General features: G+C 44.6%; 1 protein-coding gene across 3 annotated transcripts in view; it reads right to left on the bottom strand.

Moving 5' to 3' along the window:
* MYL4 (myosin light chain 4) overlaps window positions 1-12,865 on the bottom strand; it is a 39,453-nt gene that overhangs the window by 15,951 nt on the left and 10,637 nt on the right. Inside the window, exon 2 of one of the 3 annotated variants that reach the window (XM_059877791.1) lies at window positions 6,568-6,623. The exons of the other annotated variants lie outside the window; for them this stretch is intronic. Within the exon in view, the coding sequence (XP_059733774.1) occupies window positions 6,568-6,623 (56 nt within the window). The remainder of the gene's footprint in view (window positions 1-6,567; window positions 6,624-12,865) is intronic. 3 annotated transcript variants of the gene reach the window in all.

Below are 12,865 nucleotides of genomic sequence, written 5' to 3'. Positions count from 1 at the left end.
TCCTCTGTCCATGGAATTTCCCAGGCAAGAATATTGGAGTGAGTTGCCATTTCCTACTCCAGGGGATCTTCCTGATCCTGGGATTAAACCAGAGTCTCCTGAATTGGCAGGCTGATTCTTTACCACTGTGCCACGTGGGAAGACTTGTGCTTGAATAATTGATACTATAACCCCATAGAGTGGGGGACACGTATGTGTGTGGCTCATCAGAAAGGTCAGGAAGAATACACACCAAACTGTCAACAGGAGACACCCCTGGGGACTTGAAGGGTAAGGGCAGGAGGATGACAGCAATTTTCAGTTTTTTAGTTTTTTCACTTCCTGTATTCATGGAAATTTTTACAAGCATGTACTGTTTTTATTAAAAAAAAAAAAAAAGCTCAGAAAAACAATGATAAAAAAGCTTATCCACTGCACAGAATTGCACAGCTCTATAGCTCAGAGGATGAAGAGAAGTAAAGCTGAGAGAAGCAGAAGAGTCAGAGCCTTTCTAGGTCTGGTTTCCTTTCCTATAAAACAAGACTTCTAGAGCACCTAACACCTGGTCCTCCAGAGTCCACATCTGCCCGTTCTCTGGGTTCCCTCAGCATAGGCTCCAGGTCCCACATCATCAGAGTCTAAAGGGCCCTTAGAGATTGTCTCATCCCTCCTGGTTTGACGAGGAACCTGAGGCCCAGGAAACGTCAGAGCTACCATGAGACCTTCAGCCGTTCCCAGCTCCCTGTGTCTAGTGGTGCTCCTACACTACCTGCCCCTCTTGTACACTGTACGTGCTCCCTCCCTCGGTAAGCAGAGAAGCCGCCAATGAAAACAGGCAGGGGACTTCCCTGGTGGTCCAGTGGATAAGAATCTGCCTTGCAATGCAGGGCATGTGGGCTCTATCCCTGCTTGGGAACTAAGATCCTATGTGCTGTGAAGCAACTAAGCCCGTGCCACAACTACTGAGCCTGATGCCCCAACTAGAGAGGCCCTGTGCCACACTGAGACCCCACACAGCCAAATAGATAAGTACATATTTAAAAAAAAAAAAAGAGATACTGAGGCAGGAAAGGGGACCAGGACTCATCCAAGGGATCCTAGAGCAAGACCAGGGCCCAAACCCTAGGCCAGTCCTGTCCTGGGCTGGCATGGCAGCTCCTTGGCTCTTTTCTCCTCCCCCCACCGCTTCTGCCTTCTATCTTCCTTCTGACTCCTTGTCACCTGCTGGCACCCTTTAGTACTCCCCAGCTGTCCTCTCCCTGACTACCTCCTCCAAGGGTGTTGGGAGCTCAGGTTGTTGGTGATGAGGAAGGAGGGAGGAGGAAGCCCAGACTCTCCGTCTCTCTCTGACCCTACTCACATTCCCTTCCTGGACGAGGTGCAGAGAGAGCCACACTGTAGAAAGCGGCAGGCCAGGGACTTCCCTGATGGCGCAGTGGAGGACGGGAGTCTGCCTGCCAATTCAGGAGAATAGGTTCGACCCCTGGTCCGAGAGGACCCCAAATGCCCTGGAGCAACACAGCCACAACTACTGAGCCTGTGCTCTAGAGCCCGGGAGCCATGAAGTCCCCGAGCTCTAGAGCCCATGCTCCACAGCAAGAGAAGCCACCGCAGTGAGAAACCAGCTCACCACAACAAAGAGTACACCCCGCTTGTCGCAACTAGAGAAAGCCTGCACAGCAGCAAAGACCCAGTACAACCAAAAACAGATACATACATAAAAATTATTAGAAAGAAAGAAAGCTGCAGGCCAGAAGCTACAAGAGCCGGAAGTTACTAGTCCTAACTGCCAGCCACTTCCCCGTCTGGGCCCCAGCTTCCTTATCTCTAAAATGAGAGATAATCAGGAGCTTTCAGTGGTCAACAGATATGTAAGGCTTCCTTAACTTGCTTCCGGCTGTAAGGGACATACCCCTGCCACTTCAATCAGTATGACTCCTGTGTGTTTATATGCTGGAGGCCCCACAGTCATTTCCTAGGATATAGTTCAATGGTTTAAAAGTTTAAAAATAACCAGTTGAATAGAAGAACAAGTTATTCTAATCATTCTGGGAAGAAGTATGATCGCCTAAAGACAGGCAGCTGGAAGGCTGTCTTTTCCTTTCTTTTTCTTCTTTCTCCTCTTTTATTTATTCTTAAAAAAATTTTTTTTAATTGCTTTCAATTCTAAGGCAAAACAAAGTGTCCAACCTGCTTGGGAACAGAGCTCTGAGGTTAGAAAGCTGAGAACGCTGAATCGGGCTGGGGGATCTGGAAACACAGAAAAGGCGTGGGCTTTGGAGGCAGACAAGCACAGGTCTGAATCCTGATTTTGCCATTTCTAAATCTTGGGCCCAGCACCCTCAGGATCCTCAACAGTAAACATTTTCTTCTCAAGCTGTTATGAGATTTGTATGAAATAATAGTTAGGCACCACAAACCATCTCTGGCACAGCGGAAACAAGAGTTGTCAATTTCACTTTGCTTTCTGAGGCCGAGGAAGCTAGGGGTGGGCTCTGGTATCTCAGGTTTCCCAAAAAGACAGCCAGGAGAGGGGCCCACAGGAGGGAGGGATGACTAAGGTGGCAGTGGCTAACAAGATTGTAAGGTGTGGGTTTAGGAACGAGAAGGAGGTGGAAGGGAACGGGAGAGGGGAAGGGCAGCCGTTGGGTACCCACGGAGTAAAATATTTGTGGCTCAGAAAGCATGTAGCAGCTCCCTGGGGCTAGGCAGCCTGCCTGTGAGCGACATTCAGATGAGGAACCTGCCTGCCTGAAACCCCAGTGGGGAAGGAGATGCTCCTCAAATCAATTTCTGACTCTCTTTAAGCAACCCCAGCTAAAAACAAAGTGGCTAGCACTTCAGAAGTGACCAGAGCTATGGTTTCCCAGGAAGAAACACACATCAGGAGTCAAGATACCCGACACTAGCCTGGTTATTACTCAAACTCAGTGATGCCCACAGTTCATGAGACCCCAGGAACTGGATCAGAGGTTCCACTTTCTTATGGTCCTCATTCTGCCTCACAGTCACTGACATTTGCTTCCAATTTCATCCACATAGAGTACCTTAAGGCTTAAAGAATCCACCTTCCAGGAAATGGAGAAGATGTGGGTTAGATCCCTGGGTTGGGAAGATCCCCTAGAGGAAGGTATAGCAACCCACTCCAGTATTCTTGCCTGGAGAACCCCATGGACAGAACAGCCTGGCAGGCTATAGTCCATGGGATTCCAAAGAGTAAGACACCATTGAGAGCACACACACTCCTGAGAGTACCCTTCAGGGGGCCTATGGCGGGGTTTTATCCTTCAATATGTGTTGACCAATCAAAGCAAAGGAAAGAAGAGGTAGCAAGAACCGGCAGCCTGACTACAGCCTCCGGGGAGTCATCGCATGGTCCCCAGCCAGAGTGGGTCCAGCCACTCACATGCTGCCACCAGAAGGAGGAGATGGAAAACGCAGAACAGTTCACACCAATCAGCTTACACCACATGTCGAATCTGGACAAATGCACAGGGCAGGACGGAGACCACCGGGACCGACTGGGCTGGGCTGACACCCGCTCACACATCCTCCTCCCTTTGCCTCTGACCACCAGCGTCTGTGTCCTGCCCTGAGAGAGATCAGTTAGAGCCTCCTGCCTGGGATCAAACGCTGCTGACAACAGGCCTGGCTGTTAATGCCTTGTTCTTGTCACCAGCCCCTCCTCTCTTCTGGCCAGTGTCTCATCAGCTGGACATCATGGGGCAATCCCTGGCCAACACTGCTTTTATCTGTCCCCATAGAGGGCACTGGACAAGCCAGGCTCTGCCGCAAGGACCCAGTCAGGAGTTAGAGTCCTGGGTCAGAGTCCTGACTAATTTGCCAATTAGACAACTAGTTCAGAGAAGGCAATGGCACCCCACTCCAGTACTCTTGCCTGGAAAATCCCATGGATGGAGGAGCCCGGTAGGCTGAAGTCCATGGGGTCGCTAAGAGTCCGACACGACTAAGCGACTTCCCTTTCACTTTTCACTTTCATGCATTGGAGAAGGAAATGGCAACCCACTCCAGTGTTCTTGCCTGGAGAATCCCAGGGACGGGGGAGCCTGGTGGGCTGCCGTCTGTGGGGTCGCACAGAGTCGGACTCAACTAAAGCGACTTAGCAGCAGCAGCAAACTAGTTAACTTATTTATTTGGCTGTATCAGATGTTAGTTGCGACACATAGGACCTTCTATCTTTCTTGAAGCCTGTGGGATTTTTTTTTAAGTTGCAACATGCAGGATCTTTAGCTGTGGCATGAGAACTCTTAGTTGTGCGTGTGGGATCTAGTCCCCTGACCAGGGATCAAGCCCAAGCCCCTGTATTGGGAGCGAGGAGTCTTAGCCACTGGACCACCAGGGAAGTCCCCTTAGTTAACTTCTTTATATTTCAGTTTTCCCATCCATAAAATGGGGCTGCTAATATAACCTGTGACTGTGAGGATTAAATGAGTTAATACAGGTGATAATGCTTAGAGCAGTGCCTAGCTCAGAGCAAGTGCTCAAAATCCTTAAACTTGATTGAACCAGTATGACTGGTGCACCCCACCAAGGTCAACTGTGGAAGAATTATAAACAGAAAATACCAAGAAATGAAGAAAATTGTGAGATACTCCTTGGGTGAGGGAGACCCCACTCTGAACTGGTGCGAGTGAGCGGTGGCTTTGGTTTATGGCAGGAGGCAGCCAGGCAGGGCTGTGGAATGAGAGAAAGAAAAAGAGTGTGTCTGAGGTTTTCATCACTCTTCTCTGCAATTTCTTGGGACAGTGATGCGACATCACTTTCAGGATTCAAACTGCTGGTTCACACAACAATGTGAGTGCCACTGAACTATATGTTAAATACGGTTAAAATAGTGTTTTCAGGACTTCTCTGGTGGTCTAGTGGTTAAGAACCCACCTTCCAATGCAGGGGACATGGGTTCAATCCCTGGTCCAGAAATTAAGATTCTATCTGCATTTGGACAACTAGGGAACCCACATGCTCCAGAGCCCTCGCATCGCAACCAGAGAGATGCCCGAGAGCCCCAACTAAGACCAATAAATTTTTTTTTAAATAATATGTTTTATATTATGTGACTTTTACTACAATAAAAACATTTTTTAAAATCAATGCTATTTTATGTTATAATTCTTAAAGTGGGAGATGGGTTCATGGTTACTGGTTTTATGCTTCATAACTTACATAAACATTACATATATTCTAAGTATCAAATACTTCAAAAGCAATATATTTAAAAATAAAAAAGTTATCAATGAACTTTTTGTGCCCTGGAGCATTAAAATCTATCCTTCTACCTATCACTTTGTGGGAAACTTTCAGAGTGGATGGATAGATAAATGCACTATTTTGATTTGGCCGTTAGCTTAGGGAGTGTACACAAATATCAAAAGTTATCAAACTATACAAATTAATGTATGTGCCTATTCTTGTATGTCAATGATTCCCCAACAAAATTCTGTAAAACAAACAAACAAAAAATACTGATCCCGGTGCTGGTAAGGGTACCATTGGGGCATTGAAGATGCACTGTGCTTATGAGGAGCCAATAAAAAACAGGAGGGGGAACTGAACTTTGGACAATTGTTTCCTCTCTGCATCCCCTCAACTCTCCAAGCAAATGAATCGCAATCTAAGAAGCACTTCCCCCTAAGGTTGCTTCTCCCGTGGGAGGTGGAGGGCAAAGGGTGATGTCTGCCATGAGGAGTTATTTTGTGGGGTTGGGTCTGGCTGACTTGGGAGTTTTGATGCCTGGGGTTCTCAGTCCTAGGACTCACCCACCCCTGACCCTCACCCCCTGAGCTAAATGGCACTGGTACACATTGTTGAACAGAGCAACCTATGTACCCACGGGCAAAATAACAAGACAGGTGAAGAGAACAACTAATTCAGATAGATACAACCCACTTGATGACAGATTGTCCTTTAAGTAGAAAGATGACCAGGACAGAACAAGATTTTAAAAGTAGGTTAATAAACATGTTAAAGGTGGTTCAAACAGTAAAGGATCTGCCTGCGATGCAGGAGACTCAGGTTCTATCCCTCGTTCAGGAAGATCCCCTGGAGAGGGGAATGATTTCCCTCTCCAGTGTTGCCTGGAGAGTTCTGTGGTCAGAGGAGCCTGGCGGGCTACAGTCCATGGGGTTGCAAAGAATTGCACGTGACTGATCGACTAACACTTTCACTTTCAAAACAGATAAAGGCAAATATTACCAATATGACACCAGAATGAAAAAACATAAAGAAGAATCAAATAGAAATATCACATATAGAAAAGTATAATAGTTGAAATAAGGAAAACAACTTTAATAAAATAAGCAATGTTAGGCATAAAAAATGAATAACTAAAATTGAGCACACAGTAGACCTGAAAATTAGCAGAACGGACACAGCTGGGAAATGTATTAGGGAACTGAAAGAGAATATATCCCAGAAGAAGAAAAGAAAGGCAAAGAAACGGAAAAGCTAAGAAATATGAGGGATAGAAGCAGTAGTGCTTCGTGGTTAGAAGAGCAATCAAGCTAAGTATACATCCGAAAAAAACCTCACATAAGCTCATAACGGACATGAACAGGATATTCACCTTACCGTGATTTGTGGTGGCAGGACTTGGAAGCAATGTGGGTCTCCGTCACTGGGAATCCCTGGGTAAGAGGCACAGGCACCATGAAAGAGTGTGTAGCAGTTAGAAGCAAAGGATTAGATGCACACACGAAAGAAACATAGTGATAAGTGAGAAACTGAGTGAGATATAAACCATGATAACACTTCTATAAATTAAAAAATATATGCATGCATATATATATATGCACTACCATGTGTAAAATAGATAGCTAGTGGGAAGTTTCTTTGTAGCACAGGGAGCTCAGCTCAGTGCTCTGTGATGGTCCCGATGGTTGGGATGGGGTAGGGTGGGTTGGGATGGGAACGAGGCTCAAGAGGAGGTGGATATGTGTATACATATATCTGATTCACTCTGTTGAACAGCAAAAACTAACACAACATTGTAAAGCAATTATACTCCAATAAGAAAAAAGAAGTAGAGAAAATAATTAAAATTGGAAAAAAATGTGCATACAATCTTACTGATATCATATTGGTTATGAAGGAGCTAAAGTGAAGTTTCAAAGAAAGAAAATGCTTATTTGCAAATTAACTAGACAGAGATGAGAATTTATGCTAAAATTGAAATTTCTCATGGTGCAAATTAGTGAAAAGTTTTATAACATAAATAGGTGGGAAATTTTCATTGTAATCAATAGTATTATGTAAATTGGCTGCAAAAACAACAAGAAAGTTTAAATGTTGATATTAATACATCTTAGAGTTGCTTTTCAATTTATGCAATATCTCTTTGAATTTCATGTAAATAATACTGATTGACAGGAAAATTGGTAAATTTACTTATCTTGGACATATCTTGGGCTTCCCTGGTGACTCAGAGGGTAAAGCATCTGCCTGCAATGCAGGAGACCCAGGTTTGTTCCCTGGGTCGGGAAGATCCCCTGGAGAAGGAAATGGCAACCCACTCCAGTATTCTTGCCTGGAGAATCCCATGGATGGAGGAACTTGGTGGGCTACAGTCCACAGGGTTGCAAAGGGTTGGACACAACTGAGCAACTTCACTTTCATTTTACTTTTTCACTTTCAGAGTTGCTTTTCAATTTATGCAGTATCTCTTTGAATTTCATGTGAATAATACTGATTGACAGGAGAGTTGGTAAATGTACTTATCTTGGACATAGTTTTGAAAGTGATACATGCTTTTGCTTCAAAGTTAAATCAATTCTAAAATGAAGCAATTTTGTCAATTTGGATGCAGATATTAAAAGAAAGTGATTTTTTTTTGGTATTTGATTCAGTTACTGGAAAATGTTAAAGCATGCTTGGAACAACTCATGTACATGAATCTACTTTTCAACTGTGAATTTTATGGTCTAAAAACAGTTCAAGTATTTCTGATGAAAATTTAGCATCCAAATTGAGGTACACTGTAAAACACAGTGGATTTTGAAGACAAAAAAGAATGTAATATATCTCATTAGTAATTTTTATATTGACTACATCTTGAGATACAATTTTGGGTACAGTGGGTGGAATAAAATACATAAAAGAGTTTAAAATACTAGAAGCATTACCTATTATTCAAGAACACACATAAAAGAAACACACATTAAAAATATCTGATGGTTGCCTAACACTGTAATGCTGAGTGTAGTTTAGATGGAAGGGGTAATGAGATAAGAGGGAATAAATAATCGATTAAACAAAGAGGCCTTATATGAACCCTTGATGAAAGAAGGCTATAAGTCAAGAAGAGTGATTAACCCTGTCCTCTGTATAGATTCCTTGCCACCAAGGAAAGAGAAAAAAAGCAATGAGTCACCTGAAGTCTCAGCGACTCTTAAGGCCCAGACCACCTGAGGTAAAAGCAGAAAACAAGTAGAAAGGAGCCTAAAATCAAAATTTCAAGGAGTACGGTAGCACCGGCTCTCAGAGCACTTAAATCGTTTTCTCAAACTTCATTTCCTCGGCTATTCTAGGTCAGATGGAAAATGCTACATATGCTTGACCTCACTACTCAATAGTCGGCCTCAATGGTTGAAGCTAATTTCTGTGCAGGTCAAAGCAGTGCCGCCTAGTGGCGCATCTGTGAACTGCACTGCGGGAGAAGGCCGCCGGGAGGGGCCCAGAAACAGGTGGGTGAGAGTCAGCCCAAGGACCAAAAGCAGTGTCCAGGACAGCTGGTGTTTGGCAAGGCGACTTATAGAAGAAACGCAGCAAAGGGCAAGTTGGAATTCTCACCAGTCATCCGAACTGTGTTCTCCCAGACATCCTGACAGCTGCAAGGGACTTTAGAGGTCCAGAGGAAAGGGGATGACTTGCCCAAGGTCACACTGTAAGTCATGGCAGACGTGGGACAAGAAGCTAGGACACTACTCTGTAGCAACGGTAGGAGCTGAAATTGCTGATAGGGATTCCCTTTAGGGGAGGCCTGCGGCCCCCACTCTGGGGAGCATGGAAGCAAGAAGGCATCAGCGGAAGAGCTGGCCTGGCACCCAGAGTATGGATGGCTCTAAGTAAGGAAGAAGCGACTCAGACTCCTAGCAGGCACTTATTCTCAGCATGTGCTTTCAGTGCTAAAGATGATTCTCTTTTCTCAGTTTCCCTTTACACCAACACCAGTTTCTTCTTTTACTTCTTGAATTCTGACTTCCTCCCTAGCTTCATCGACCACTGGTCTGTGGCTAGATCTGTGTGGTCTTAGATACCTCGAGCCCATCTCAGCTGTACTTACAACACTGAAGTTGTCACTGAACCTCTTTTCCTTCATCTCCTTTATCCAGACTACTCTTATTTACTCATTCAACACTTAATGAGCACCCACAGTAGACAGGTACTTTGACTAAGATGAGTAAGAGGCCATCCCTGGCCCCAGGGAGCTCACTGTCTGTTGTTACTCAGTTGCTAAGTCGTGTCCAAATCTTTGCAACCTCATGGACTGCAGCATGCCAAGCTCCCCTGTCCTACATTGTCTCCTGGAGTTTGCTCAAATTCATGTCATTGAGTCAGTGATGCTTATCTAACCATCTTATCCTCTGCCACCAGCCCCCCCCTTTTCTTTTGATATAGAGGATATAGATGTATAAATCAATACAGTTTTAATATAATGATAAATAGCCTCACTAAGTTTCATAAGGTGTAACATAACCCCCCAAAAGAAACCACTTAGAATCCTACCTGAAAAATATCTCAAGTCCCAGTTTCCTTCCTAAATTGTTCAAGCTTCACATTTTCAATTGACCTTTGGACATTTCTCACCAGAGGCACTTCAAACTCAGTATGTTTTAAACCTAGCTAATCACCCATCTCCCAAATCACATATTTGTGACACAGAAACAGATAAACAATAATAACGTCTACTTAAGACAACTATGGTGTATACTCAAGACTGGAATCAATCAAGTCTGTGTTTAAACCATTGCTGTGCAATTTATTTAGAGAAAAATGAAAGCCTTCCTAGAACTTAGAAAAGGGAGAAACAAAGAATCTATTATTTGGTTGGTGTCCTCTCCAAATGATACAGGTAATTTTTGTCTAGCACATGTGCCCAGTCATATCTGACTCTTTGAGACCCCATGGACTGTAGCACACCAAGCTTCTCTGTCCATTAAATTCTTCAGGCATGAATACTGGAGTGGGTTGCCATCTCATACTTCAGGGGATCTTCCCAACCAAGGGATCGAACCGCATCGCTTGTGTCTCCTGCATTGGCAGGTGGATTCTTCACCACCGCACCACCTAGTAGTCAGACACATATGCCCCTTCTGAGGAAAAGGAGATAATAGCCAGTAAGATCATCCAATTCATTCTTTTGGTTCAAAGTCTTTACTCATCAAGCTGCCTTCTGGTTAGACTCTTAATGCCCTAAGGAGAAGGAATTAGATAAGAATATTTCTCACTATAAATGAGTAACTCAGAACCATTTCCATTTCCATCAACCACCTAGGATCCTACCATAATAGAAACTGAAGTTGCCTACACTCCCTAGGAGCCTCTTTGCTGCATCCCCAGCCCCTACTCTCTTCTCCAATTCACATAATCCTCAGCTGTTAACATAATCTTTCTCTGATTCCATTTTCATGAGGTCATTCCCCAGCTCTGTCACCCCTGGCAGCTCTCTTGGTCTATTTTATCAGTCTAAAGTCATCAGCCTGGAACCTAGAGCTTATCAACTGTCCCCAACATCGCCATTTCAACCAAGCTTACATAGCCCTCACTCCAGACAAGTTAATTTGCCTGCCATTTATCGCTTTCCCTTTGAGTTTGCAGAGCTTACCTCAACCAAGACGCATATCCTGATGAATCTCAACACTTCAGACACTGCCTTGACTTTGAATACCTCAAGAACATGTGGACAAGGCCAGCATATAGAGGGACAAGGCCCTGTATATCCAGAGAAGGGAAAGTGTTAGTTGCTGAGTTGTGTGCAACTCTTTGCAACCCCATGGATGTAGTCTTCCAGGCTTCTCGGTCCATGGAATTCTCCAGGCAAGAATTCTGGAGTGGGTAGCCATTCTCTTCTCTAGGGGATCTTCCCGACCCAGGCATCGAACCCCAGTCTCCTGCATTGCAGGTGGATTCTTTACTGTCTGAGCCACCAGGGAAGCCCAATGTCCAGAGTGGGGGAGTCAAAAAAGCATCAAGGGGGTCTTCCTTGACTATTCAGTGGTTAAGACTTCGCCTTCCAACTCAGCGGGTGCGTGTTCAGTCCCTAGTCAGGGAGCTCAGATCCCACATGCCTCAGCACCCCAAAAAACTTAAAAAGCAGAGAAGCAATATTGTAAAAAAACTTAGTAAAGACTTGAAAATGGTCCACATTAAAAAAAAATTTTTTTTAAAGCATCACGGGACTTCCCTGGAGGGTCAGTGGTTAAGAATCTATGCTTCCCCTGCAGGGGGTGCAATCACTGGTCGGGGAACTAAAGATCCCACGTGCCGCTTGGTGGAGCCAAAAAAAAAAAAAGAAAGCACCAAATTATGACCAGTAAGAGATAAATTAAGTGGTCAAGCCATTTAATTATCAGATATAAAAAAATGTTTATAGATTTATAATATTTTAAAATCTGTTCATATTTGTACAGGGCACTTTGCTAGGTGATGGGAGTATCATGAGAAGCCAAAGTCCCTGCCTTCATGGAACTTATTGTCATTGTTCGGTCTCCCAGTCATGTCTGACTCTTTGCAACCCCATGGACTGCAGCACGCCAGGCCTCCCTGTCTCTCACCATCTCCCTGAGTTTGCCTAGGTTCATGTTCATTGCATGGGTGATGCCGTCCAGCCATCTCATCCTCTGACACCCTCTTATCCTTCTGCTCTTGATCTTTCCCAGCATCTGGGACTTTTCAATGAGTCGTGTATTCGCATCAGATGACCAAAATACTGGAGCGTCAGCTTCAGCATCAGTCCTTCCAGTGAATATTCAGGGTTGATCTCCCTTAAGATTGACTGGTTTGACCTCCTTGCTGTCCAAGGGACTTTCAGGAGTCTTCTCTAGCACCACAGTTTGAAGGCATCAATTCTTCGGCATTCTGCCTTCTTTATAGTCCAGCTCTCACAACTGTACTTGACCACTGGGAAGACCAGAGCCTTGACTATATGAACTTTTGTCAGCAAAGTAATGTCTCTGCTTTTCAACGCACAGTCTAGGTTTATCATCGCTCTCTTGTCAAGAAGCAATCATCTTTTGATTTCATGGCTGCAGTCACCATCCACAGTGATTTTGGAGCCCAAGAAGAGAAAATCTGTCACTACTTCCATCTCTCCCCCTTCCATTTGCCATGCAGTAATGGGGCTGCCTGCCATGATCTTAGTTTTTTCATATTTAGTCTTAAGCTGGCTCTTTCACTGTTCTCCTCCATCCTCATCAAGAGGTTCTTTAGTTTCTCTTTGCTTCTTCGCTTTCTGCCATTAGAGTGGTATCATCTGCATATCTGACATTATTTCTCCTGCCTATCTTGATTCCAGCTTGTAACTCACCCAGCCCAGCATTTTTCATGTGCTCAGTGTGTAAGTTAAACAAACAGGGTGACAGCAGACAGCCCTGACGTACTCCTTTCTCGATCTTGAAACAATTAGTCATTCCGTGTGTGTGTGTTAGTTGCTTAGTCATGTCTGACTCTTTGCAACCCCATAGACTGTAGCTCACCAGGCCCCTCTGTCCATGGGATTCTTCAGGCAAGAACACTGGAGTGGGTTGCCATTTCCTTCTCCAAAAGGAACTATAGAAAGAAAGAAAGTGAAGTCGCTCAGTCGTGTCCGACTCTTTGCGATCCCATGGACTATAGCCTACCAGGCTCCTCCATCCATGGAATTTTCCAGGCA

Source organism: Bos taurus, chromosome 19 (assembly GCF_002263795.3).
Source record: "Bos taurus isolate L1 Dominette 01449 registration number 42190680 breed Hereford chromosome 19, ARS-UCD2.0, whole genome shotgun sequence".
Classification (NCBI taxonomy): domain Eukaryota; kingdom Metazoa; phylum Chordata; class Mammalia; order Artiodactyla; family Bovidae; genus Bos; species Bos taurus.
Note: the sequence above shows the minus strand (reverse complement) of the source record. Positions and strands in the feature narration are given on the sequence as shown.